At 43.2% G+C, this 27,300-nt stretch overlaps 1 protein-coding gene across 1 annotated transcript in view; it reads right to left on the bottom strand.

Moving 5' to 3' along the window:
* ERP44 (endoplasmic reticulum protein 44) overlaps positions 1–27,300 on the bottom strand; it is a 238,984-nt gene that overhangs the window by 145,563 nt on the left and 66,121 nt on the right. Inside the window, exon 2 of the mRNA XM_030205130.1 lies at positions 16,015–16,087. Coding sequence (XP_030060990.1) covers positions 16,015–16,087 — 73 coding nt within the window. The remainder of the gene's footprint in view (positions 1–16,014; positions 16,088–27,300) is intronic.

Genomic DNA, 27,300 nt, shown 5'->3' with positions numbered 1-27,300 from the left:
GCCCCAGTGCGCCAAAATCTATGCACAAGATTTAGCCACATTTTCACTGGTGTAAATGGAGGCGCGTAGATTTAGGCATGATATATCAACTAAGAGTATTCCATATACCACACCCAAGTCTAGGCGCCGCTTATAGAATATGCTTAATCAGTATTGATTTCTACACCAATTTTTTAGGCACCATATATATATAGAATCTACCCCTATATGCAACACCTGGTCACCTTATGAATGTGAAACCTTAAGAATAAAGTGGAACACAGTATGAAAAGCTGACACTATGGGGACTATTTCCATTGCTGCATTATGTCAATAACATGTTATTTGTCTAACGTAGCTTAAGACAAAAATGTGCAGCCTACTATGCATTCAAGAATAATGAGTTTCGCTTACATACAAATGCATGCAAAGCAAGTTATTCTTCAAATGAATAATGCAGCTTATGCTAAAACTTTGCCAAGCTGTGTCATTCATGAAAATCATCCTTCTGAGGTGGTGTTAACTTTCACCTGGGAGTACCAGACTACTACTTTGCAAGTCAATGCTCCCTGGGAGGGGAGGATGTTTAAAAAAAACAACACTGACCACCACTCCCAAGCCACAAGTCTCTATGATGGTCTAAATATGATAAAGTAGTAAGTCTCTTTCCCATTCTATCAGTGTTCTCCTTTAGTCCCAACACTTCCTTAACGAATATACCCTGGATCCCCCCCCTCCACAAAATCTCTTGTAGCAGAGAAGGGCCCCCTGACCCCTCCAGGTACCACTAAGGGTTTGCCCCAGCATCTCCATTTTCAAAGTAGTGGACATCAAGGCCCTAAGGGTAGTCCTACAGGAGGACAGACTGCCAAATAAGGGAATGCTAGGTGCTGAAGGCTGCTGAGGGTGGAGGGGGTGGGGGGGTTGAGGAGGTGGCTGCAGTTTTTTTAAGAAAGGGGTGGGGCTATGGGGAACACTATTGTATTTAATTGAAACTAAAGTCAGGTGGAAGGGAGGGAAGGGGACTAGTTATATACTTTTAGTTTTACTTAATTAGTAAAATTTGCTATACTGCCTTTCAACAGATATCTAGGTGGTATACAGAATAAAAGCCTCATTTGTTACATTTTAAAACAAATATTTATAATCATATCAGTAACTAACAAAATATCTGGAAACATAAGAGTAGGGATGCAATAGCACAACAATAAAAAATCTGATAAAATGTTAATATATTGAAAACATAAGGGTACATAATACTTTCAACAGGTCTTACATTTTTAAATACTAAGCATTACCAAAATCTGATGTCAGAAAAGGGGTCTTCAAAGAGCTAGGTTTTCAAACTTGCCTCAAATTAATTTTATAATCAGATTCCAGCCTTAACTCTGTTGGCAGACAGTTCCAAAGGGTTGGAGCAACAACACTGAAAGTTGTATGATGAGCTCCATCTAGCCACAATTTCTTATGAGAAGGTATAACTAATATGTTTTTTCATACTGAACAGAACATCTCGGATTACATGGTACTAGCAATGAACAGAGATACATAGGAATTCCAGAGTGTAATTTCTGAAAAGTCATAATCAAGATTTTAAATTTAATTCTATTTTTTAGGCCAACAGGAAAGCTGGGAGGACCTATGTTTTTTTTTTTAAACCAATTGGTGACGTAACTGAAGTCAGACAGGTTGGTTTAAACTCCGCTGCCATTTTTTGAATACACACTGACAAGGAATGCAGAGTTTGGTGTGGAGATTGAAGGAAGCAAAAAATTGAGACACAGATCAGTTCATGGTAAGCCTTATGCTTAGACAGAAGATAATGGATCCACATAATAATAATATGAACAACTGGGTATTTCATAGACTGTTGTATTTAAAATATCTTTTAGAAACAAGGCTTAACACTGTGGATAAGAAACCAGCTACTGATGAAACAAGTACTGTACAGTGAAACGGAAAAGCTCTGTAGAACGTGATTCAACAGCTAAGTTTTGATTTTAAAAATTACTATATTTTAGTCTCTGCAATATATTACTCATACATGGGCGTTAGTTTTGACTTTTCATTTGGGGGGCAAAGGATGGGGTGGGGCATATAGATATAATATATATATATATATATATATACTATATCATATATAAATGAATTTGCTAATACGAAGGAAGGAAGGAAGGAAGGAAGGGAGAAAGAGCTGGCTTTTTTGGGGAATAACCATAATGAATATGTATGAGATCTCATACATATACATTATGGTTATTCCCAAAAAGGTCAGTTCTTTTTCCCTTCCTTCCTCCTTACCCAGCACTCCCTCTTCCTCTCCAGTAGCATTTCCCCACCCCCTTTCCCATACCATACCATGCCAGTGTAGACCTTAGAAAGCATAAGCTCTATATGTAGTTCCTCAAGAGGGAGTGTGTCATGATTTAGGCTCTAAAACCTTTCTGATTTTTTGGTGCACCTCAGTAAAAACCAACACACATTCTCTCCACTGCAACAACACTATACACAAACTTGTGCAAAAACACACTCATAACCTTACCAAACCATAACAGCACTAATTCCAAGGACAGAACGAGCAACAACCTTATGCGTGGAGGCACCACTGTAATTACACCGGGCTCTAAAACACCAGTACACTACCTAGTGAAAAAAACAAAAAGGGCTGCAAATACTACAAGCTAGCAGAATACTGCACCTTGATCACACATGAAAAACACATGACACAACAGATATGACACATGGAACTAGAAATAAAAAAAAATATGAAGGCAAAATACTGAACTGGAAAGTTACCTCAAGAAGTTAGACTCGGCATGCAACAATATTATAAAAATTGAAACTTACATGCAAAATATCACAGATGCACATTTCCAATAGCTGACATATTCCAATTAATAAATTCTGAATAAAATACTTTTTTCTACCTTTGTTGTCTGATCATTTAGTTTTTCTATTCGCTTTGGTCCCAGTGTCTTCTGTTTATGCAGTGTCTATTTTTCTCTCACCATGTCCACCATCCTCCTGTGTCGTTATGCATCCTGTCTACCTGTCCCTATCCTCCTCAAGTTTCAGTATCTGCCCTCAAAGTGTTCCGATCCAGCCCTTAAATTCAGCAGTTTACCCTCCATCCATATCCAGCATTTCTTCTCTCTCCCCTCCATCCATGTCCAGCATTTCTCCTCTCTCCCTTCCACTCCATCCGTGTGCATCTCCTTTGTCTTTCCTTCCCTCCATCCTTGTCCAACATTTCTCCTCTCTTCCTGCCCTCCATCCATGTGCATCTCCTTCCTGCCTTCCCTCTCCTTCCATCCATCCATGTCCAGCAACTCCCCTGCCCTCTCCTCCATCCATATACAACAAATTTCCTCCCCCCCGCCCCATCCATCCATCATCCATGTCCAGCAATTCTTCTCCCCTGCCCTCCCCTCCATGTCCAGTGATTTCTCTTCTCTCCCCTGCCCTCCCCTCCATCCAAGTGCATCTCCTTCCTCTTCCCTCCATCCATCTATATACAGCAATTTCCTCTCTCCCCTGCCCCCCTCCATCCATGTCCAGCAATTATCCTCTCTCCTGCCCTCACCTCCTCTCATGTCCAGCGATTTCTCTTCTCTCCCCCTCCCCTCCCTGCCCAGCGATCTCCTCTGCCCTCCCCTATGTCCAACAATTCTCCTTTGACCCCACCCTCCCCCATCCATGTCCAGTGACTTCCCCAGCTCCCCTTTTCAGTCCCTGAGTTCTAGTTCCCTCCTCTCCATCAATGTCCAGCAACTCTCTTTCTCTCCCCTGCCCCTCCTCCATCAATATTCAGTAAATGTCCTCTCCCCCTGCCCCCTCCATTCCATCCGTCCAGCAATTCTCCTCACTCCTCTGCCTTCCCTCCATGTCCAGCAATTTCTGTCCCCTTCTCTTCCAGCGATTCTCCTCTGCCCCTTCCCTCCCCTCCATGTCCAGTGATTTTGCCTCTCTCCCCGACAGCTCTCCTCTGCCTCTCCGTTCCTTCCTGCCCCCCCCTTCATGCGTTTAAACCTTTATTTTCAGTAGCAATGACAGTGAAGAGCAGAACAACAAGCAGGCTCGCCTCCAGTCTTTCCCTTCCCTCACAGACAGTGTCCCGCCTTCCTTGATGATGTATTTCCTGTTTCCGCAGGGTGGGACACTGACTGTGAGAGAAGAGAAAATCTGGAGGTGAGCCTGCTTGCTGTTCTGCTCTTCACTGTCGTCGCTGCTGAAAATAAAAGATTTAAACGCGTGGGGGGAGGCAGGAAGGAACGGAGAAGAGGGCTGGCGGGAAGTAGGGACCGAAAGCGCGTTGTGCCGGTCCTGCGTTTGGACCCCCCCCAAACTACGCCCATGTACTCATAAAAGATAAATTGGAAAAATTGTGAAAGATAAATTTGTAGTACTAAAGCCGGTGGAGGTTTTATGACTCATGATGGAACTGTTTGCTATGAACATTTAAAACAACGGTATTACTGAAGTCTTTTCCTTCCTTTCATTAAGTTATAATAACAGTTGACAAGAGTGGACTTTGATATTTCAGTGGAGTAAAGCGGACACACGTGTGCAGGTCAGGTATCCAGGTCAGATATTTATATCCATCATTGTAGAAAGGGATGAAGAATGGTAGAAAGAAGTTGCATATGCTGGTTCCATTGGAACTTACAGAATAGTACAGTAAATTACAGTAAAGACAAACCAGCATGTCCCATCAGTCTGTTTATGTCAGACTTGTGAGTTCTTGTACCAAGTAGAGCGGTGCTGAGCCCGGTACTCGGACCAGGTTCTGTTTGGTGGCTGGACAACCCAGGGATTCACCTGCGCTGACTGACGTTCCCCAGAGGTTGAGCCCCTAGGTGCGGGTGGCCTGCAGGACTTACGGGACGGAGCTGGAACAGGGTGATGATATGCATATTCAAGTCTTACTTATAGGGCTGCTGGCACAGACCCCATACCATGTTGGTCGTGTTCCTGTTAACACTGAGTATTTTTACATCCTTGGCAAAATATAGCTTTCAAAATTGTACATAGTACTCCAAACAAGGTCTCACCAATGACTTGTACCTCATTGTTTCTGCTGGTTATGCCCCTCTGTATGCTGCCAAACATCCTTCTGGCCTTGGCTGCTGCCTTGTCACATTGTTTCACCAACTTGACATTAACACTTCAGCAATAACGCCATCAATATTGAACAGAATCAGTCATAGGACAGATCCCTGAAGCACTGCACTACTCACCTCTTCTTGTGAGCAAATTTCCATTTACCCCCCCACTCCCTTTTCTTGTGAGCAAATTCCATTTACCTCCCACTCCCTGCTGCCTATCAAACAGTCAATTTCTGATCCATTTTAGTCAAGCTGCTCACCTTACTTATGAGCCTCCTATCAAACTATAAACTTATCAAAGGCTTTGCTAAAATCTAAGTAGATCATACTCATTACATATCCCTATTTAAACTATTTAAACAAATTCTCAATACTACCACGACTCCCAGTAAGGATTCCGGTCTAACCACAGTATGGAAACGGTACTAGTTACTCTCATGGAATAAAATTTAAACAAATGATTGCAACTGGCAAGAACATACTACTTCTACAATTTGATATGGTCTAGCGCCTTCGATATGGTTGATCATGGAATACTACTACATATCCTCGAGTACTTCGAATTGGAGGCAACGTTCTCAATTGGTTCAAGGGGTTCCTAACCACACAATCATACCAAGTGACATCTAATTCGACTACATCAGCTACATGGATACCTGAATGTGGAGTTCCACAGGGATCCCCCCTCTCACGACCTTATTCAACTTAATGATGATACCCTTGGCCAATCTACTATCAACCAAAACTCAACCCATATATATATATATACACAGACGACGTAACGATCTACATCCCATTTAAACAAGATTTAAAGGAAATTTCCAATGGACATCAACCAAAGCATACATATCATGCATACATGGGCGGATGCATTTCAACTGAAACTCAATGCAGAAAAAAACCCAATGCCTAATACTCACCTCTCAACATAACACGAACCAATCCACCACCATTAACACACCAAAACTGAATCTTCCAATTTCGGACACCCTAAAAATTCTTGGAGTTACCATTGATCGATACCTAACACTTGAGAGTCACGCGAAAAACACAACCAAGATGATGTTCCACTCAATGTGGAATTAAAAAGAGTAAGACCTTTCTTCCCAAGGACCGTCTTCCGCAACCTGGTTATAATCAATGGTACTCAGTCATCTAGACTACTGCAACGCACTCTACGCTGGTTGCAAAGAGCAAATAATCAAGAAACTTCAGACAGCTCAGAACACTGCAGCTAGACTCATATTCGGTAAAACAAAATATAAAAGTGCTAAACCCCTACAGAAAGCTACACTGGCTCCCACTTAAAGAACGCATCACGTTTCAAAATAGGCTCCCTAGTTCACAAAATCATTCATGGAGACGCTCCAGCCTACATGTCAGACCTGATAGACTTACCACCCAGGAATGCTAAAAAATCATCCCGTACATTCCTTAATCTTCACTTCCCCAACTGTAAAGGTCTAAAATACAAACTAATGCATGCTTCAACCTTTTCCTACCTGAGCACACAATTCTGGAACGCGCTGCCGCGCAACTTAAAAACAATCTATGAACTAACTTCCGTAAACTACTGAAGACCCATCTCTTTAACAAGGCATACCACAAGATCAACAAATGTGAACTCCTATACACATATCCAGAACTGTCTTACAATATTTGCTTGTTAAACTACTATCATGGTTTATCATTATCATGTTACCCAAGATCCTTCTGTAATACTAAATGTATATTTTCTTATGTATTTCCACAATTCATGCTGTATTGTAAGCCACATTGAGCCTGCAAAGAGGTGGGAAAAATGTGGGATACAAATGCAATAAATCATAATAATAATAATCTAGTTCTATTGTTACCCAATCCAAGAAATCAATCAGACTTCTTTGACAAATTTGTTTTTCATAAAAGCCACATTACCTCAGATATTTTAACTCATTATATTGTAGAAAAGTTGGACTATTCTTTCCTTCAGCAGCATCTTTATTACTTTCCTGACCACTGAAGTAAGTCTCACCAGTCTGTGGTTCCCATCTCTTCTCTGATACCACCTTTATGAACAAGAACCACATCAGTTTTGCTCCAATCCTGTGGGCATTTCTCTGATCTTCAAAGATCTATACACACACCTTTTAGAGGACCCACAAAACCTCTCTAGCTCCCTCAGTATCCTAGGATGTATCTCTTCGGTCCCATGACTTTGTCCACTTTCAGTTTTGCAAGTTGTTCATAACCACTTTTCTTCTGTGAACAGTGTTGTATGCCACCCTATACTTATCTTTTCAATCCTCCATAGATCTTCTCCAAGTTTTTCTTCCAAGATATCAAACAGAAGTAATTGTTGAACAATTTGTTTTTCCCTCTTCTCTATCTACAAATGATTGCTCAGTATATTTGTCTTAATTCCACCACTAACCTTCCTTTCACCAATATACCTGAAAAAAGTCTTGCCACTTCACTTCTTTTGCCATTTTTTTTATTCTGCCCATGATTTTGTTATCCCTGATTTATGTCTTTACCTCTCACAGCTTTATACGGTATTCTTTTTGGTGCTCCTCTTTTTGTTAACTTCTGTATTTTGTGAACACCACTTTTTAATTTTCTAATTAAATTTTTATTTACACAGACTTTTATAATAACAAAGGAAAAAAATCTTTGCCCAGAAAATGTGATAATCAAATAATTACACAACAACAAAGAAATCAAAAACAAACAATATTATTACTAAATCACTAATCAAGTCCCCCAAAACTGTGAGTGAGATCACAGAAAACAACAGAAATGAGTTTTACAAATATTAACATAAAATAATTTAGCATAGAAAGAGGAACCAGAGAATTAACGATCTATCCGTTCTCTTATCTTGGCACTTGTTATAACTCAGCTACACTATTGTAATTCTGTTTATGGGGGTTCTCCCACTTCGCTCTTTAAAGCATTTTCAATTAATTCAATCCACTTCAGTCAAACTCATTTATGGTACACATCTTTTTGATCAGGTTACTCCTCTTCTCCGCCTAGAACACTGGCTCCCTGTGTCCTATCGCATCAGATATGAAACTTCTTATGCTTGCTTTAAAGTGTCAGAACCCCTCTGCTCCTGCTTAGTTGCATAACTCCTTGTTCCTTACACTCCGTCACGTTACTTCGTTCTTATTCAGGTAATTTGCTTTGTATTCCCTCATCCACTGTTCTTCACTTATCTCTCTCTCATGATACCTCATTCAGTTATTCAGGCCCCAGGTTATGGAACAACCTTTCCCCATCTCAAAGAACTGATATGTCTCTTCAAAGCCTCTTGAAAACTTTTCTTTTTCTCCTCTACTTTTTCCTCTGTTTAATTGTTCTTTTCCTTCTTTTTCTTCTACCCCCATCCTCAGGCAACAGAAGAAGAATTTTACGTTTACTGTTGTAAACTGATGTCGCCTGTATAGGCTCAATTTGTGGTATATTAAATGCCTGGAAATAAAATAAAATTACATCCTATATATCCCTGCAAACTCCAAATAATGCAGTTAACTCATTGATTGCACGTGATCATTCTTCTTTGAATCTAGAAATAATCTCAATTATTAGCATCCCAAAAAAACAGGTTAACCAAACATTTAGCATAAATGCCTAAAAGAATTGTCCACCTGAGGACTGTAATTTCTTGTTTCAAAGAAAGAAAATTTGTTCACTTATCCTGGGTCTGTTTACAGACAAAGAAAAAAAGTCACACTCATGGAGAAAAAGATTTTTGATGACAAAAGTAAACCACAAATATCAGCAAAAGTTGCTCTACCCTGAATATCATCCAATGGTGTTTCCAAGAAGTTTTTTCAGTTGAGGCTAATCAGGACTACTACTACTTATCATTTCTATAGTGCTACTAGACGTACGCAGCGCTGTACACTGGACATGAAGAGACAGTCTCTGCTCGACAGAGCTTACAATCTAATTAGGACAGACATACAGGACAAATAAGGGATAAGGGAATTATTAAGGTGGGAATGATAAAACATTGGTACTGAACAAGCGAGTAAGGGTTAGGAGTAAAAAGCAGCATCAAAAGGTGGGCTATTAGCCTAGATTTGAATACGGCCAGAGATGGAGCTTGACGTACCAGCTCAGGAAGTCTATTCCACGTATATGTTGCAGCAAGATAAAAGGAACGGAGGTCTGGAGTTAGTGGTGGAAGAGAAGGGTACAGATGAGAGAGATTACCCAATGAATGGAGTTCCCAAAGAGGAGTGTAGGGAGAGATAAGAATGGAGAAATATTAAGGAGCTGCAGAGTAAATGCACTGTTAAGTCAATAAGAGGAGTTTGAACTGTATGTGAGAATGGATAGGGAGCCAATGAAGTGACTTGAGGAGAGGGCTAATATGAGCATAGCGACACTGGCGGAATATAAGTCGTGCAGCAGAATTTGAACAGATTGAAGGGGAGAGAGATGGCTTAGTGGGAGACCTGTGAAAAGTTGCAATAGTCTAAGCAAGAGGTGAAAAGAGTGTGGATAAGGATTTTTGTAGTGTGCTCATAAAGAAAAGGACGAACTTTGATGATATTATAGAGAAAGAAACGCCAGGCTTTAGCAGTCTGTTATGTGCAGAGGAGAGAAAGAAGTTGAAGATGACCCCAAGGTTACGAGCTGATGAGACAGGGAGAATGAGCGTGTACCCACAGAGATAGAGAATGGGGGAAGAGGAGAGGTTCGTTTATGGGAAAGATAAGAAGCTCGGTCTTGGTCATATTTAGTTTCAGATAGCGGTGAGACATCCAGACAGCAATGTCAGACAGGCACGCTGATACTTTGGCCTGGGTTCCTGCTAAAATTTCTGGTGTGGAGAGGGTAGATCTGGGAGTCATCTGTGTAAAGGTAATACTGAAAACCATGGGATGAGATCAGAGTACCAAGGGAAGAAGTACAGATGGATAAAAGAAGAGGTCCCAGGACAGATCCCTGAGGTACACCAACTGATAGTTGAATAGAAGTGGAAGAGGATCTACCAGAGCATACACTAAAAGTACGATGGGAGAGATAAGAAGAAACCAGAAAAGAACAGAGCCCTGAAATCCAAGCGAGGACAGCATTCAAGGAGTAGGTGGTGATCAACAGTGTCAAAAGCAGCAGATAGATGGAGAAGGTTTGAGGATAGAATAGAGACTTCTGGATCGGGCCAGGAACAGGTCCATTGGAGACTTCAGCAAGTGCTGTTTTAATTGAATGAAGAGGGCACAAGCCAGATTGAAGTGGACCAAGAATAGCTTGAGATGAAAGAAAGTAAGGTCAACAGTGGTGAACAGTATGTTCAAGTATTTTGGATAGGAAAGGAGATGGGGCAACACTTGGAAGGACAGGTAGGGTTCAATGAAGGTTTTTGAGGAGTGGTGTGACTATGGCATGTTTGAAGGAATCAGGAACAGTCACAGTGGAAAGTGAAAGATTGAGAATATGACAATGGGAGAGATAATGCTAAGTAGATGGGTGGGAATAGGATCAGAGAAACAGGTAGTTAGTTTTGAGGAGGTAAGAAAACGTGGAGTTTCCTCTTCAGTGATTTCAGAAAAGGATGAAAAGGAGGCATGGGTTGAAGGAGGTTTGAGAGAATGGACTGAGGGAAGGAGAGGTGGAGGTAACTTGTTTGAGGAATTCAAGGTTAATCTTGTGAACGTTATCATGAAAGTACTCATCCAGAGTCTAGGGAGAAAGTGAAGAATTGGAGGTGAAGGCACTTTGAGGAGAGAGTTCAGTTTGACAAAGAGACATCAAGAGTTTGAGCCAAGAGAATTTATCAACTGGATGTAGCAGTCCTGTTTGGCAAGTGAAACAGCAGACTGGAAGGTGGTCAGCAAGAATTTGAAATGTATGAAGTCAGCATGGGTACGGGATTTCAGCCAAAGGCATTTGACAGAACAGGCAAAGGAACGTAGGCAGCGGATTCTAGAGGTCAGTCAAGGCTGGGGTTTGGTATGCCTTACAGAATGAGAGGAGGGAGAGTATCTTGGAGTCCAAAAAAAATTGACAATTGCTCAGGTTCAAAAATATATATACACCTCACAGATTGATATTTAATGACACATTTACAAGGAAGATGTAACCAGAATAGTGCCCCAAGCTGAAGCACTGTATGTCCCATTTGAAGAAATTGTTATCTTCTCTTTTGTGTGGGACAAACAGCAGGGAAAACCTGAACTTTACAGTTTAAAAATTAAGTCCCTCTATTTAAAAAAAAACAATTTTAACACCCATTCTATATGGTTCCAGAATAAAATGGGCTATCAATGTAGCTGGAACAGCAGATTCATCACCACTTTCCAAAACCTGTGTAACATTCAATGAATCTGAAGAAAGTTCAGAGTCCAAACCTTCCTGTTGACCTTCCTTGTTGGAATCTCTTAGGCTGGTGCCAAGAACCTTTGAAGGCCTGAGTATGGGTCTGTTATGGAGATCTGCTGTTACAAGAAAGTCCCATTATCTTTACAACAGATGTAAAATTGGACATGGCAGAAAGTACACTTCTATCAATATTTTCAGATTGGGGATTTGCTTAAAGGAAGGGATGCTAGGACCACCTTAGACAACCTACAAGTTTGGAAACTACATTATTCAAAAGTCAGTCTAATAAAAACTGATGTCACAAGGCTATAAAGATGTGTTATGTATGGAACAATCCCAAATATGACTGTATTAAAGGGTGTGGGAAAAATGGCTGGGGAAAGCCCTAGATCCAGAGGTGTGGAAGCAGGTATACCACTATGCACATCATTGCTTGGCTGTAACCAATTATCAGTGAATGCAATATATGCTGATAACAAGGTTCTATTATTTCCTTACAAGGATAAGAACACCTCCTGCAAAAAGCACTGGAAGGGGTTGTGGAGCTATGGGTAGTTAAGAGCATCTGTGGTAGGAGTGTGTAATGAGCCAGTCTTTTTGGAGGGAGGTTTACAGAAGCATTATTACATGCTCAGTTTTATTCCCCATCCCTTTCCTAATAATTCCTTGCATCCCATTTAATTATATGGTTTCCACTGTACACTGAACTGAGGATTTCATAAGCATTGTCCATAATGATTCAAATTCCCTTTCAAATATGGAACCCAGTGTCAGGCTTCTCACGGAAGCACAGGGTTTGTGAGCCCTTGGACCACTGCCGTGGAGCGGCAGTGGCAGGCAAAATCACCCCCAAACCAGAGGCAAGGCAGAACAGGACTGGAACCCCGGACTGGAGTTGCAGCAGAGGCAAACAAGCTGGGACAGGCAGAGCAGGAACAGCTAGACTTCACCTGCGCTTGACCGCAGTTCCCCAGGAGTTGAGCCCCTGGGTGCAGGCGGCCGGCAGGACTTACAGGACAGGGCAGGAACTGGATACCAACAGAAAATACAAAACAGAGTAGGAATAAAAGCTGCCAGGCAGCCACTAAGACAGAAACACAGACAGGTGAGAATCAGGACTGAAAGCTGCCAAGCAGCCACTAGAAAGGAACAAAGATACAAGACAAGAAAATGCAGACCAGAAACAAGACTAGGAACTAAGCAATAAAACCAAAGCTAACTACACACAAACAAACTAGAACGATGCAAGAAACTCAGACTAGAACTGGACTAGGCAGAAGTGCACAGAGCACACCCACATACCAGGGACCTTAGACGATGTGAAGGCAAACACAGAAGTTTCCAGGTGGCTAATAAAGCCCATCAGCAGCTGAAGTTCAAGCTGCAGGAATCACAAGGCAGCTACGGGTGCTGTTCAGGCACAAACAAAAAAAAGCATGTCTGGCAGCCTGGAAGATCGGACCGGACTCAGCTGAAGTCTGGAACGTGTGACAGTTCATAGCAGCAACCGGTTCAGGCCACCAGAGGGCGAGGTGAGCACAGACAAGGAAACAGTCACCACCACCACTGTGCATACGTTAAGGGATTCTCTTTCCCTATATGCATCACTTGTGCACATTATATTTCATCTGACATTTAGATGCCCAAATTTCTAGTTTTGTTCTCCAGTTTCTCAGTCTACTTCTATTACTTTGTGACACACCATTTTTGAACCAAGAACTCTCTTTTATTAGCTGTATATATGAGTTTTAAATTAAACTATTTTGAATATTTTTTTTGTCATTTGCAATTTTGATCACTTCACTTATTGCTCCCTTTTCCAGATTGTTAATAACAAAGTTAGACACTGATTCCAGTATGGATCTCTGAAGCACTCCACCATGTACCTATCATCATCCTTCTCTTTTTTTCCCTTGTTACCTTAGGATTTATTTATTTATTTGCCTCTAGTTCACCCTACAGACCTCTATACAGACATGAAGCAATCCCAGTCCCACACTGAAGCAGCTCAGCTCCCAAGCCTTTCACGTCTAACGTAACATTGGGTCCTCCCACTAGGTTAAAACTTGCTGTAGTAGTAGAAACAACTCTATCCTGTGGATTTGGGCACACAGGGTAGAGTTGCAATAGCAGTTGCTCATGAAGATTTCAGGTCAGTGCCAGCTACCAATTTTTAGAGACACATGAGAACTTTGCACCCCTGGTAGCCTAAGTTGGTTAAGTGAGGCAGCAGAATGTCGATGTCTTCTCCTTTAAGGAGACTCTGAAAAGTTTCAGGAGGAGCATATATCTTTGTGGAGATGCCGTTGAATTTTTTCAATGAAAGAGTGCATTAAGGAAAGCAATTTCTCAGCCCTAACACAAAGGTAAAAGACAGTGAGAAAGACCTGTTTGGGAAAGAATGGATTCATAAGTGAAGTAGATTTGTAAGCTTAGAAACTGAAGTAGGTTTCCACAGGCTTAGGGAGGCAAGCCTGTATACACATCTGAAGAAGCTGATCACCAGAATGTTGGAAATTGCTGTATGACTTGCTGCCAAAGAGGTTACATTTTGTTGTTTATTTCTTTTCTGGAGCTCAGCCTTGTTGAGACCTGGGCTAGAAGAAGCAAGAGTTAACTACAAAGAATATCTGAGGAAAATTATGCTTATATTTTTTACATTGCTATGCTTACATTAAGGGGCTAGTACTCAGCATATAGCCTGCAAAGTATAACTATACTTTGTAAACTACTGAAGAAACAAGCTTCAGTACTTGTGGTCTACTCACTGTCTGCCATCATTGCCTACAGACAAAATTACTGCTAATATTTCAGAGGATTGGTTTAACTCTCCTTGTGCAGCGAAAATGTTCTTCCAACTTGCTGGAAAAGATGCCACCTATAATTCTGAGTATTAGCTTTTCCATGATAACATTTAGAAAAAAAATACCTTTTGGCCATTTGTCAATTCCATAATGTACATATTTACCTGTTGCAACACTTATAACTATTAGGGGAATTTAAAAAGTGATTTATCCATGGTGAAAGGCCTTTAGCCCTAAGCCTTTCTGTCATGGGCCCACTGTGAGTTTACAAAGAGCAACTCCATGGTGGGTTCCTGTTTGATAATTGGCATACAGGCCACTGAAAATTGTCTTCCATGTGCAGAAAATGAAAGACTATTTTTCAAACACATACTCTATGAGGAAAAAGTTTGAGTCACACATGTATGGAACCCTAAAGTTTGGAAATAATCATTAACAACTAATAATCAGAAAGTAAAACACACTCACATAGTACAGGGATGTAGGCAATAAATAAGCAAAGGCATTCTTTTTTAATCAACTTTTAACCCACATATTTTATACAAATTTGTACCTACTATTTATGCAGGTACTCTCCTTGGGTAAGATTATATGCACAATTTTAGAAATTAAATTAAGAGAATTACAATCTTAACCCAATTCCACCAACAGAAATGCCTATTTTATTTGTACATAAAATCATCAATAGTGGCACTACAAGCATAATTTTAGTCACAGATATTGTAGCTCATTAAAAAAAAACTTCTGCACATAAATACCTGTTTTATGCAATTTATTTAGTTCTGCTTATAAATCTTATCTCCTAACTGCTTCATGTGGTGCACAATAAAAAATCAGCCTCAAATGCAAATAAGCACAACACACATTGAAATGTCTTTAAAACTGCCCTCTCGAAATATAGGGTTCAAACTCATGTTCCTCTGTGAAAGTATAGTACATGATCTAAAACAAGAAATGTGGAGTGATGATACATCTGCGAAACTAGTAAAAAACCAAGAACAAGAAAAAACTTCACAGATGTAAAACTCACAGAAGAACAGAGTGGCACCTCAGTAGATGATCATTTCTCAAAGATGGCTTATTTCTTTGACAAATTTACAATTGGAGTATATGTGGGGAATTTTGAGAATACACAAAAATGCAGAATATTTGAAATTAAGATGATGGAACACTGTGACAAACATATAGACTTAATATAAACATTGGCTTTCTACCCATTATCAGATACCATTTAAACCCAGTGTAGTTAATCTGTTTACAAAAACATTTCTTGGACTCAAATTACTGATATTCAGTTAGTCCAATAAAAAGCTATCAGCTACAACTTGTTTGACAACAACATGACAAACACAATACTTGAACAAAAAATGAAGTAAATCCTAAAATCTAATAAGCTCAGCATAGGAAAACTGTGGAAAGCAGCCTTCTAATCAAAAACTTCACCATAGTTCATGGTGTGGCCTAGTGGTTAGGGTGGTGGACTTTGGTCCTGGGGAACTGAGGAACTGAGTTCAATTCCCACTTCAGGCACAGGCAGCTCCTTGTGACTCTGGGCAAGTCACTTAACCCTCCATTGCCCCGTGTAAGCCGCATTGAGCCTGCCATGAGTGGGAAAGCGCGGGGTACAAATGTAACAAAAATAAAAATAAAAGGAAACATTTTGAATTTTCTTGAATTAGATCCACAACGGAACAGAAACAGAGTGAGCAACTGTATGAACAGACCTCAAAACAGATTTTTTTTAATTTGATGAATTAAAAAAAGAAGAAAATAGTACAACAACCTGTTGATAAAAAAAAAATACTTACTTAAAATGTCATCTATATTTCCACTTTCAAGGCTTATTATTTCACTCCTTACTGGATTGAATACCCAAGAGGCCTGCAAAGAGAAGAATGATTAAAACATAAATTCTAGATTTGTTCAAGACCAAACTTTGAGCATTTTTTCAAATTAAATAAAATGCTTACTGAGATTAAAAAGATGGGGCCTGCTTAGTTTAAAATAAAAATTGGGTAGGCCCAGCGATTCAGTGGAGGTACCCGAGTTAAATTCCTGGCTCGGAGCTACTGCTCCACATGTTGACTTAGGCTGCAGGCAGCATTCGTGCTCCTTGAAGAGAAGGGAGTCACAGCCATTGTGCATTTTTGAAGCACTTCATTGCCAGTTTTAAGGCCAATCTGCCTTAGTGCAAATCCTCTATTTGAGGATTAAAAATGCAATAACACAATAAATGACACAAAGACCTGCACGGTCCATCCAGTCTACCCAACAAGGTGGCCAGAGCTACACCCACCACAGGTTATAGTCATTCATGCATGATTAAACACTGGTTGGTAAATTGCTATCATGCTAACAGTTTACAGTTTTATGGAATTTACAATACTGCTAGGCTTTTTGTTTAAAGAGATCACAGTGGTGTACAAAGTTAAAATAACATATTAAAACATCAGAAAAGAACTACAATAATAATCAGATAGAAAAGCATCAAATCATACAAACCCATGCACACATTTAATAAACAAATCACTGCAGATAACCAAAACCCAACCCCAGTCACACTTCCAAGAGATCAGCTCCAAATGCCAGGACAAAAAGATGAGTTTTAAGTAATCATTTAAAATACTTCAAAAACTTCTCGGCTCATACCACCAAATTCGTGCATTCCACCAGAATGCTAAGTAAAAATAAGCCCTTTTCTAGTGGCCTCTTAAACAGTTTCTAGCCACTGGAGGTTATCAATAGAAATCAAACAAAATAAAACATGGAAAAGAAAATAAGATGATACCTTTTTTATTGGACATAACTTAATACATTTCTTGATTAGCTTTCGAAGGTTGCCCTATTGACAACATTAACATATTTTGGGAACATAATGGACTGGTTGATTTATATGGCTGTACAAACGTCTGAGGAACTTTTTCATTGTATGCCCTGTGGTTAATCACCATCAACTTAAATAAGATCCTAAATTGCACCAGTAACCAGTGATAATTCATATATAATGGAGTAGCATGTTCAAACCTATGAGCTCTTCCTAGTAAACACACTGCAGTATTCTGCAACATCTGTAACTTCCTTAAACTGATTGATTTAATTCTCACCAAAATTGCATTCGCATTGATAAAATAAGTCATGAAAAGAGCATGCAATAAAATTACAAATGCCTGCTCATCTACCTAACTCCTCATAATTCTCAATCTGCAGAGCATTATGTACCCGTGACTTACTACTGCACTAACCTGATCTCTTATCTTTACCACTATCCATGATGTGTTGTAAGCCACATTGAGCCTGCAAAGAGGTGGGAAAATGTGGGATACAAATGCAATAAATAAATAAATAAAAATCATTAAAAGTTAGTTAAAAATCAATCAAGACCCTTAAACATTTGAAGGTATCAAGCACTGGTACTAAAGCATCCCATAAAGTCACACTCATACACAGATGATCTTTTTCCCCCCTTATCCAGCATACCTCAGTTTTCTCTTTATTCAATACTAAGTGATGCCTTTCACCCAATCAGCCACAGCATTCACACATTCTTGCCCCCGCAATAAGTCCTTTGCCAACTCCGACGTAGGTACCACCAGAAGTAAATCATTTGCATAAACATAGAAACTAATCTCATAAGACTGGACCACTTCCAATAAAGGACTCAAAAATATATTAAACAATATAGGCAAAAGAGCTGAGCCTTGAGGTACTCCGCTTTTTCATTTTCTAACAATTAAGGACTGAAAACATATGATCAGAAAAAAAGTGTTCAAACCACGAGTATACTGTACCTCAAATTCCTGTTGCTTTCAACAACTGAAAAAGCAACCCATAATCAACCACATTAAATGCAAATGCCAAATCAAGTGATATTACTAAAGCTACATCACACTTATCTAAAATTTCTCTCAATTCACTAAGAAGTTCAACCAAAGTAGTTTCCGTACTATAACCATAACAAAATGCAGTCTGTCTAGGATGCAATACCTTCAACTCCTTGATAAAATCAACTAAATGGGTCACCACTATCTTTTCCACTACTTTTGCTGAGAAGTCTGTAACTCTCTGGTTTCAATGAATCCAGTGATTTCCCTTTAAGTACTGGCCTAACCACCACATGTTTACATTGCGATGGCACTACCCCAAGTTAAAGACTTGGATTTATCATGGACAATACAAATGGCAATAGGCCATACACTGATGACTGGAACCAACTAGGAGGCACCAGACCCAACACAAGGTAAAATTATGTATCATACCTGATAATTTTCTTTCCATTAATCATAGCTGATCAATCCATAGACTGGTGGGTTGTGTCCATCTACCAGCAGGTGGAGATAGAGAGCAAACTTTTGCCTCCCTATATGTGGTCATGTGCTGCCGGAAACTCCTCAGTATGTCGATATCAAAGCTCCATCCGCAGGACTCAGCACTTAGAGAATTACACCCTCGAAGGGACACTCTGCCCAGCTCACCACCGCCGAAACGGGGGAGGGGAATTAACCCAGCTCATCCCCACACAAGTGGGGGAGGGGAATCCGTCCAGCTCATCCCCGCGGAGCGGGGGAGGGACACCACACCCGCCGATGCGGGGGGATCTGGCTTATCCTGCAACCGCAACCGCGGGAGGAGCTGACTGACCCTAACACCGCCGAAGCGGGAGGGGTACAAAGCTGCCCTACAGCCGCACGAAGCGGGAGGGAGTGCCGGCAGAATTTAAATCTCAATCCAGCCCCGTAAAACGGAGGGGAGAGGAATGCAGCAGCTCACTGTAACACAAACTCGTCTCAACTCTTGAAGAATCCAAGTGAAAGAAGAACTTGAACACGAAGTCCTCCTGAAGTAACTGAAGGCTAAACTTGAACCTAAAATTCAACCAGAATATAAACAGTACAGATATCTGGGAGGGGCTATGGATTGATCAGCTATGATTAATGGAAAGAAAATTATCAGGTATGATACATAATTTTACCTTCCATATCATCAAGCTGATCAATCCATAGACTGGTGGGATGTACCGAAGCAGTACTCACCCAGGGCGGGACATAGAAATCCCTGACCGCAACACTGAAGCTCCAAACCGGGCCTCCGCCCGAGCAGCCACAGTCAAGCGGTAATGCCTGGCAAAGGGATGGGCCTTCCCCGCGGCCACCCAAGCCGCTGCAATGGCTTCCTTGCCCATCTTGCCACTGTAGGCTTAGAATCCTGCAGACCCTTACGAGGACCTGGAAACAGGACAAACAGATGATCCGATTTCCGGAAATCATTGGTCACTTCCAAGTATCTGATGATGACTCGTCTCACATCCAGAAATTGAGAGCAGAGTATTCCTCTGGGTAGACCTCCCTATGAAAGGAAGGGAGACAGAGCTGCTGAATCACATGGAAGCGAAAAACAATCTTGGGCAGGAAGGAAGGCACTGTGCGAATAGTCACTCCTGCCTCAGTGAACTGCAGAAAAGCTCTCGACATGAGAGTGCCTGGAGCTCGGAAACTCTTCTGGCTGAAGAGGTAGCCACCAAAAAGACTGCTTTCAACGTCAGGTCTTTCAGAGATGCCCTCGACAAGGGTTCAAAAGGCGGCTTCTGCAATGCTCTTAGCACCAGGTTGAGATTCCACGCAGGCACCACTGAGTGCAGAGGAGGGTGCAGGTGATTAACTCCCTTGAGAAAGCGCACCACATCTGGCTGCGAAGCCAGGGAAGCACCCTTCAGGCGGCCCCTGAAGCAAGCCAGAGCCGCTACCTGAACTTTCAGGGAACTGAGCGACAGGCCTTTGTCCAGACCTTCTTGCAGGAACGCCAACACTGAAGAAATTGGAGCAGTGAAGGGAGAAAGTGAGCCTGCTTCACACCACGCTGCAAAGATACGCCAAACCCTGGCGTAAGCAGTAGAAGTAGAGCGCTTCCTCGCTCTCAGCATAGTGGCGATGACCTTGTCTGAGAAGTCCTTCTTTCTCAGACGCTGCCGGCTCAATAGCCAGGCCGTAAGACCAAAGGGGGAGGGATCCTCCATCACCACGGGACCCTGATGTAACAGGCCCTGCTCCACTGGCAGCCGCAGAGGATCGCCGACTGAGAGCCTGATCAAGTCCTCATACCAGGGACGTCTGGGCCAATCCGGACCCACCAGGATTACCCTGCCGGGATGCTTTGCCACCCGGTCTAGCACCCTGCCCAACATGGGCCAGGGCGGGAACACATAGAGAAGCTCTTGTGTCGGCCACCGTTGGAGAAGAGCATCTACTCCCAGGGATCGAGGGTCCCGTCCTCTGCTGAAAAAACGCGGCACTTGGCAATCGGCCGATGACGCCATCAGATCTAGGCTCGGCTGGTCCCAGCACTTCGTGATGCCCAAGAACGCCTGAGCAGATAGCTGCCACTCTCCGGGCTCCAAGGTATGGCGACTGAGAAAGTCCGCCTTGACATTCATGACTCCGGCAATGTGGGCCGCTGACAGCTGTACCAGGTTCGCTTCCGCCCACTGGCACAGACTCATAGCCTCCTTGGCTAGAAGGGCGCTCTTGGTACCTCCCTGGCGGTTGACATAGGCCACAGCAGTGGCATTGTCCGACAGGACCCGTACAGGCTTCAACACCAGTACCGGGATGAACTCCAACAACACCAACCGAATGGCTCTGAGTTCCAGGAGGTTGATAGACCACTTGCCTCTGCAGGAGACCAGAGCCCCTGCGCTGTCCTTCCCAAGCAGTGGGCTCCCCAGCCCATCAAAGAGGCGTCTGTCGTGACGACAATCCACTCCGGGGTCACCAGAGGCATTCCTGCAGACAACTTGTCCGTCTGCGTCCACCAGCTCAGCGCCTTGCGCACTGCTGGGTCCAAGGGAAGGCGCACAGCATAATCCTCCGACATCGGAGTCCAGCGCAGCAGCAGAGATTGTTGTAGTGGTCTCATATGAGCCCTGGCCCAGGGCACTACTTCCATCGTGGCCATCATAGAGCCCAACAGCTGCACGTAGTCCCAAGCCCGAATAGGAGAGGCTACTAGGAACTAGTCCACCTGAGCCTGAAACTTGACAATCCGATTGTCTGGCAGGAACACTCTGCCCACTTGGGTGTCGAATCGAACTCCCAGATACTCCAGGGATTGAGTCGGGCACAGCTGGCTTTACTCCCAGTTGATGATCCACCCCAGGGAGCTCAAAAGAGCAACCACCCGGTTCACAGCTTTGCCGCACTCTGCATAAGAGGGGGCTTGGATCAACCAGTCGTCCAGATAAGGATGGACTTGAACTCCTTCCTTCCTCAGGAAGGCCGCGAAGACCACCATTACTTTGGAGAAGGTCCGCGGAGCAGTAGCCAACCCGAACGGGAGGGCTCTGAACTGGAAGTGTCGGCCCATTACTGCAAAACGCAGAAAGCGTTGATGAGGAGGCCAGATGGGAATATGCAAGTACGCTTCCTTGATGTCCAAGGATGCCAGGAACTCTCCTGCCTTCACTGCCGCTATAACAGAGCGGAGGGTCTCCATGCGAAAGTGCTGAACTTTCAAGGCCCAATTGACCCCTTTGAGGTCGAGGATAGGCCGTACAGAACCTCCCTTCTTTGGAACCACACAGAAAAAGGAGTAACATCCCTTGCCAAGCTGATTTTCTGGCACCGGAACGACCGCCCCCAGGCGGATCAGATTGTTCAAGGTCTGCTGCACTACCACAGCTTGGACCGGAGACTTGCAGGGAGAGAGTACAAACCCGTCTTTTAAGGGTCGGCAGAACTCTAGCTTGTAGCCGTCTCTGATGACTTCCAGCGCCCAAGCGTCTGAAGTTATTGTGGTCCACTCGCCCATAAACGAGGACAGCCGTCCTCCAATCTGCACTGGGGCGTGGACCAAGACCCCGTCATTGGGTACGAGACCCTGGGGGAGGACCGGAGGGAGCACCTCCGGGACGGCGGTCTCTGCGAAAGGAATGCTGCTTGGGGGAGAAGTTCCTCTTGAAGGAAGAGGGGGCAGAGGAGCCCGACCTGCCCGGGCGGTACCGACGGGTTTCCTGAAACCGTCCTCTGGAGGTACCAGGGCGAGTACTAGCCCAAGCCCTGACCTCTGGTAACTTCTTGCCCTTAAACGTGCCGAAATCGGTCACGATTTTGTCCAGCTCGACCCCAAAGAGCAGCTTGCCTTTAAAAGGCAATCTAGCCAGGCGGGATTTAGAGGCGTGGTCAGCAGACCAATGTTTCAGCCAAAGCCACCGCCGCGCAGAGATTGTCTGAGCCATGCCTTTCGCTGAGGCCCTCAAGACATCATACAGCAAGTCTGCCAAATAGGCTAAGCCCGATTCCAGGGCCGGCCAATCAGCCCTCAAGGAAAGATCCGAGGGGAAAGCCCGCTGCAACATAGTCAGGCACGCCCTGGCCACATAGGAGCCGCAAATTGAGGCCTGCAAACTTAAAGCAGCTGCCTCAAAGGACGACCTTAAGGCCGCCTCCAATCTTCTGTCTTGGGCGTCCTTTAGGGCCGTGCCACCTTCCACCGGCAACGCCGTTTTCTTAGTCACCGCAGTGATTAAAGAATCCACGGTAGGCCACAGATAGGCCTCACGTTCACTTTCAGTCAAAGGATAGAGGCGGGACATAGCCCTAGCCACTTTAAGGCTCGCTTCCGGGACATCCCATTGAGCTGCAATTAAGGTGTGCATGGCATCATGCACGTGGAAGGTTCTAGGCGGGCGCTTCGTCCCCAGCATAATGGCAGAGCCAACAGGGGCTGAGGGAGAGACGTCCTCCGGAGAGGAAATCTTCAAAGTGTCCATGGCCTGTACCAACAGGTTGGACAAATCCTCTGAGCTAAAAAGCCGCGCTGCAGAGGGGTCATCCGCTCCAACCGAGCGGGGATCCGTCTCCTCCAAGGAATCTGCAAAGGACCGTTGGGAGACCTCAGATACGCTGCCCTCATCTACATCGGAGGAGACAAAGTCCTCCAAGGCCTGTGAATCAACCCGAGGGCGTTTACCTCTGGGAACCTCAACCTCTTACCAGACGAGGGAGCAGGGGCAGCGTTTTGCATAAGGAAGGCCTGATGCAGCAGCAAAACAAACTCGGGGGAGAAACCCCCCAGACTGTGTACTTCCGCAGCCTGGGCAACAGCCCTAGACGCACCCTCAACCGGCGCTCGCAAGAGCGGGGGAGAGACATGCTGCGCATCCAAAATGGCGTCCGGCGCGACACTCCGCGAAGGAGCCGCGTGGGGAGAACGGCGCTTAACTTTAGCCGCTTTTGTGCCGTCGCCCAAATTAAGGGCGTTTATGGCATTAATGTCTCCAACCTCAAGGGCGGCCCAAGAAGAAGCCGTCCGAGCCGCGAGGCCGGCCAAGATGGCGGAGGCGAGGAGCGGGGGATGGGCGTTTATGGCGGGAAAAATCGCCACGCCGGAGGAAGGACCGGGACATTCATCGGCCACGAAACTGTCACCCAACAAGGGCGAATCAGGCTTTAAGACCCCCGCATCCCCTCTAGAAGCGCCCAAGCGATCCGGGGAGCGACTCTTTACGCCCTCGCCCTCCGACGCCATATGCCACGTGGAGATAAATCGGGGAACCCCCTGCCCGCTATAAAAAGGTAAAAATTACCTGCTGTCCGCTCCGAGCTGTAACGACCTGGTGTCCCAGTGAGTAGCTGCAATAAACGTTTAAATAAACGTCGAAATAAACGCCTTTAAGGACGTTCAAAATTTTTTTTTTTTTTTTTAACGGAGCCAGCGGGAGGGGGGAGAAAAGGAGGGACCTGGCACCACCAGGTTTGCACTTGCTCAAAAGAGCCCTCAACCCCAGGCACTCAACAAAACCTAAGAATTAGGCTCGGAGGCCTAGCCAGAGCTGCTGCTGTGTGTGACCACCACCTGCTGAGATAGAGAACATACTGAGGAGTTTCCGGCAGCACATGACCACATATAGGGAGGCAAAAGTTTGCTCTCTATCTCCACCTGCTGGTAGATGGACACAACCCACCAGTCTATGGATTGATCAGCTTGATGATATGGAAGCATGGTTTTCTTAATTTAATGTACAACCTTCTCCACTGAAGTCAATGATACCTCATCGAATTCCATCCAAAATCTTTCCTGGTATGTATCAATTGACAGATTCTACAGACAACTTTATCAGAAACTACTACCAATTGTCTCCAATCGAAACGTAATTCTCAACTTTCTCTACAACGTACGCTGCTAAGGATTCCATGGATGGCTGTAGCAAACGTCCACTTAATGGACATTCACATAATTCATTAACCAATGAAAGCAGTTTCTGCATTGGATATCTGTCCTGCTTTACAACAGTAGAATAATCATCTTGCTTAGCCTCTCTCAGTGCTCTCGTATAATATTTTTGGGCTGCCTTACGATGATCTAAATATAAGGCAGTCCAATACTTCGCCATAGTCAAGCATTTTGTCGAACCTGACGCTTCAATAAGCAGAAACCCACATGATGCCAGTGAACCCCCACCCAAAGAAGTGAGGCCACCTCCTCCAATGCCTCGTGTAAAGCTATTTGCCAGGCATCCACTTTCTTCTCTAATGATAAAGAATGAAAGTCTACCGGCAAACTTTCACACAAAGGCAGTATATCCTGCAGATTAAGGTCTTTCAAATGCCATGAATAGACCTCCACTTGTCGATTCTGGACAAAATTATTCTAAATACTGGCAAATTCAAATATCACTGCTGCATGATCCGCCCATGTTAAAACTCTGGCAATTAACCTCTTTTACAATAAAATTTGCAAAAAGATTAGATAAAAACAAATACAATATATTCAATTCAAATACAATTCAAAACAGTTCTTGTATACTGCTAAAATCCCATGTTCTGGGTTCAGTGCGGTTTACATCTTAGGTGGAACACAGGTTGGATACAATATTATAAGTAGAACATTATCTATTCATTTTAAAAATTAGTCTTGCTGCTGTGTTCTGTATGATCTGCACTTTTTTCCTGATATTAGGACTTCATACCAAAAAATAAGACATTACAGTAGTCCAGATGTAGTAGGATCAGCATTTGGACCAGCAGAGCAAAGGCTTTTTGATCAAAGAATGGCCTGACTAGACGTAGCTGTCTCATTTAAACAGTGTTTTCTTCCATAATTGGTTAATATGGGAGGAGAATGTTAGGGCAGAGTCAAGAAACACCCCAAAGAAGTGGTTCAACTCAAAGACCCACTGTATTAAATTTAAATCACATAAGTTAAATATGATGCAGTCTTGAAGAATATATGTTAAAACCAAAAGTACTGCTAATAGTATTTAGCTTCCTCTCCCCTTGAGATGCACACCATCCTCACCAATAGCATAAGATAACAAACACATGCAATATGTAGGCTTAACTCTCATTTGCCTTTTTCCATCTGCGAGACTCAGACCATAAAAGTCTGTCCAGCATTGGCCTTTGTTCCCAAGTACTGGAGCTGCCGAATCTACATCTGTCTTTTGATATCTGCGGGACAAAGAACGTAGAAGTCTGTCCAGTATTGGCCTTAGTTACTAACTACACTTGCCCAACATAACACCTCAACAGCCATGTTTTGTTTCCATCCTCTTTCTATCTAGGCATCCCCTGTGTTCATCCCATGCAGTTTTGTATTCCCTCACTGTTTTTCTCTACCACCTCTACTGAAAGGGATTCTGGGCATCCATTACTTTGGTTCAGTTACAGAGAGAGTAAGCTGGGGGCAAATATAAAATAGGGAGAAATTTCCAGATGGCTGCAAATGCAGGCTTATGGTTCCTATTCAGCCCTTGGGAAATCACTTCCCCCTTCATTATCTCAGGTACAACTTAGATTGCAAACCTTCTGGGGCAGGGAAACAGATGCAGAATGGTAGGTGGTGTAGTGATGACAGACCTTGCGGTCCTTGTGTATGACAGGTGAGGTATGAGTGCCCTAAACCTGATGACCTGTGAATGCTGTGATACAGAAGCTGAGGACTGCATGGTTTGTGTAGGAGACAGGCATGCAGCTAAGGTCCTGAGAATCCTGTTTCTTCATGGACCAGACAGCTGTGAGTGAAGGCTGAAAAAAAGGAATTTATAAACGATAACATGTTCATTGCCATTTGGATATTTGCTGGCTCTGAATGCCAGCAGCTTTCTAAGAGTTCTCTCACTGTAGAACTGTTTAGTAAGTGCATGCATGGCTTTTCAAGAAATTTCATCAACCATTAAATAAGTCCTCTTTCTAGGTAAAAGTTACATTGGAACATAAAAGAGAATACATAGGAAAAAGCTTGAAAGAGGAAGCTGTGGAACATAGAAACAAGCTCTTATTTTCAACATTCTAGCTAGTTACTGCTGCTTCCTCTGCTCCTTTGTGTATTTTACTGGGGTTGCTAAAAGGGTAACAATCATAAGCATCTACAGTATTGTCTTTTAAGCAATATTCATAGCGTATTCTCCATACTGTCACTAGCAGAAAAATAAAAATGAATACCTACCTAAGTACGATGTACTTCAGTATTTTTGTTCTGCTTTGTATTGATATTATGAAGCAGAGATGCAATGCCTTTTAATGACTGATTTCAAAAATGTATGCTTTGCAAATCAATGTGACTAAATTGAAACTAATTTTTAACCTGGATTTAAAAAAAAAAAAAGATTTGAATATACTCGAGTTCACGGCGAGTTATAGCGAATGCTATATACCTGTAGAAGGTATTCTCCGAGGACAGCAGGCTGATTGTTCTCACTGATGGGTGACGTCCATGGCACCCCCTCCAATCGGAATCTTCACTAGCAAAGACGTTTGCTAGCGCATGCGCGGCCGTCTTCCCGCCCGAACCGGCTCGTGTTCGTCAGTCCCGTATGTAGCAAGACAAAGACAAGGGAAGACACAACTCCAAAGGGGAGGCGGGCGGGTTTGTGAGAACAATCAGCCTGCTGTCCTTGGAGAATACCTTCTACAGGTATGTCGCATTCGCTTTCTATGAGAACAAGCAGGCTGCTTGTTCTCACTGATGGGGTATCCCTAGCCCCCAGGCTCACTCAAAACAACAAACATGGTCAATTGGGCCTCGCAACGGCGAGGACATAACTGAGATTGACCTAACATCTTATTCAACTAACTTAGAGTGTAGCCTGGAACAGAATAAAA

This window comes from Microcaecilia unicolor, chromosome 1 (genome assembly GCF_901765095.1).
Source record: "Microcaecilia unicolor chromosome 1, aMicUni1.1, whole genome shotgun sequence".
In the NCBI taxonomy this organism is placed as follows: domain Eukaryota; kingdom Metazoa; phylum Chordata; class Amphibia; order Gymnophiona; family Siphonopidae; genus Microcaecilia; species Microcaecilia unicolor.
This window is presented reverse-complemented; position numbering and strand designations above follow the sequence as displayed.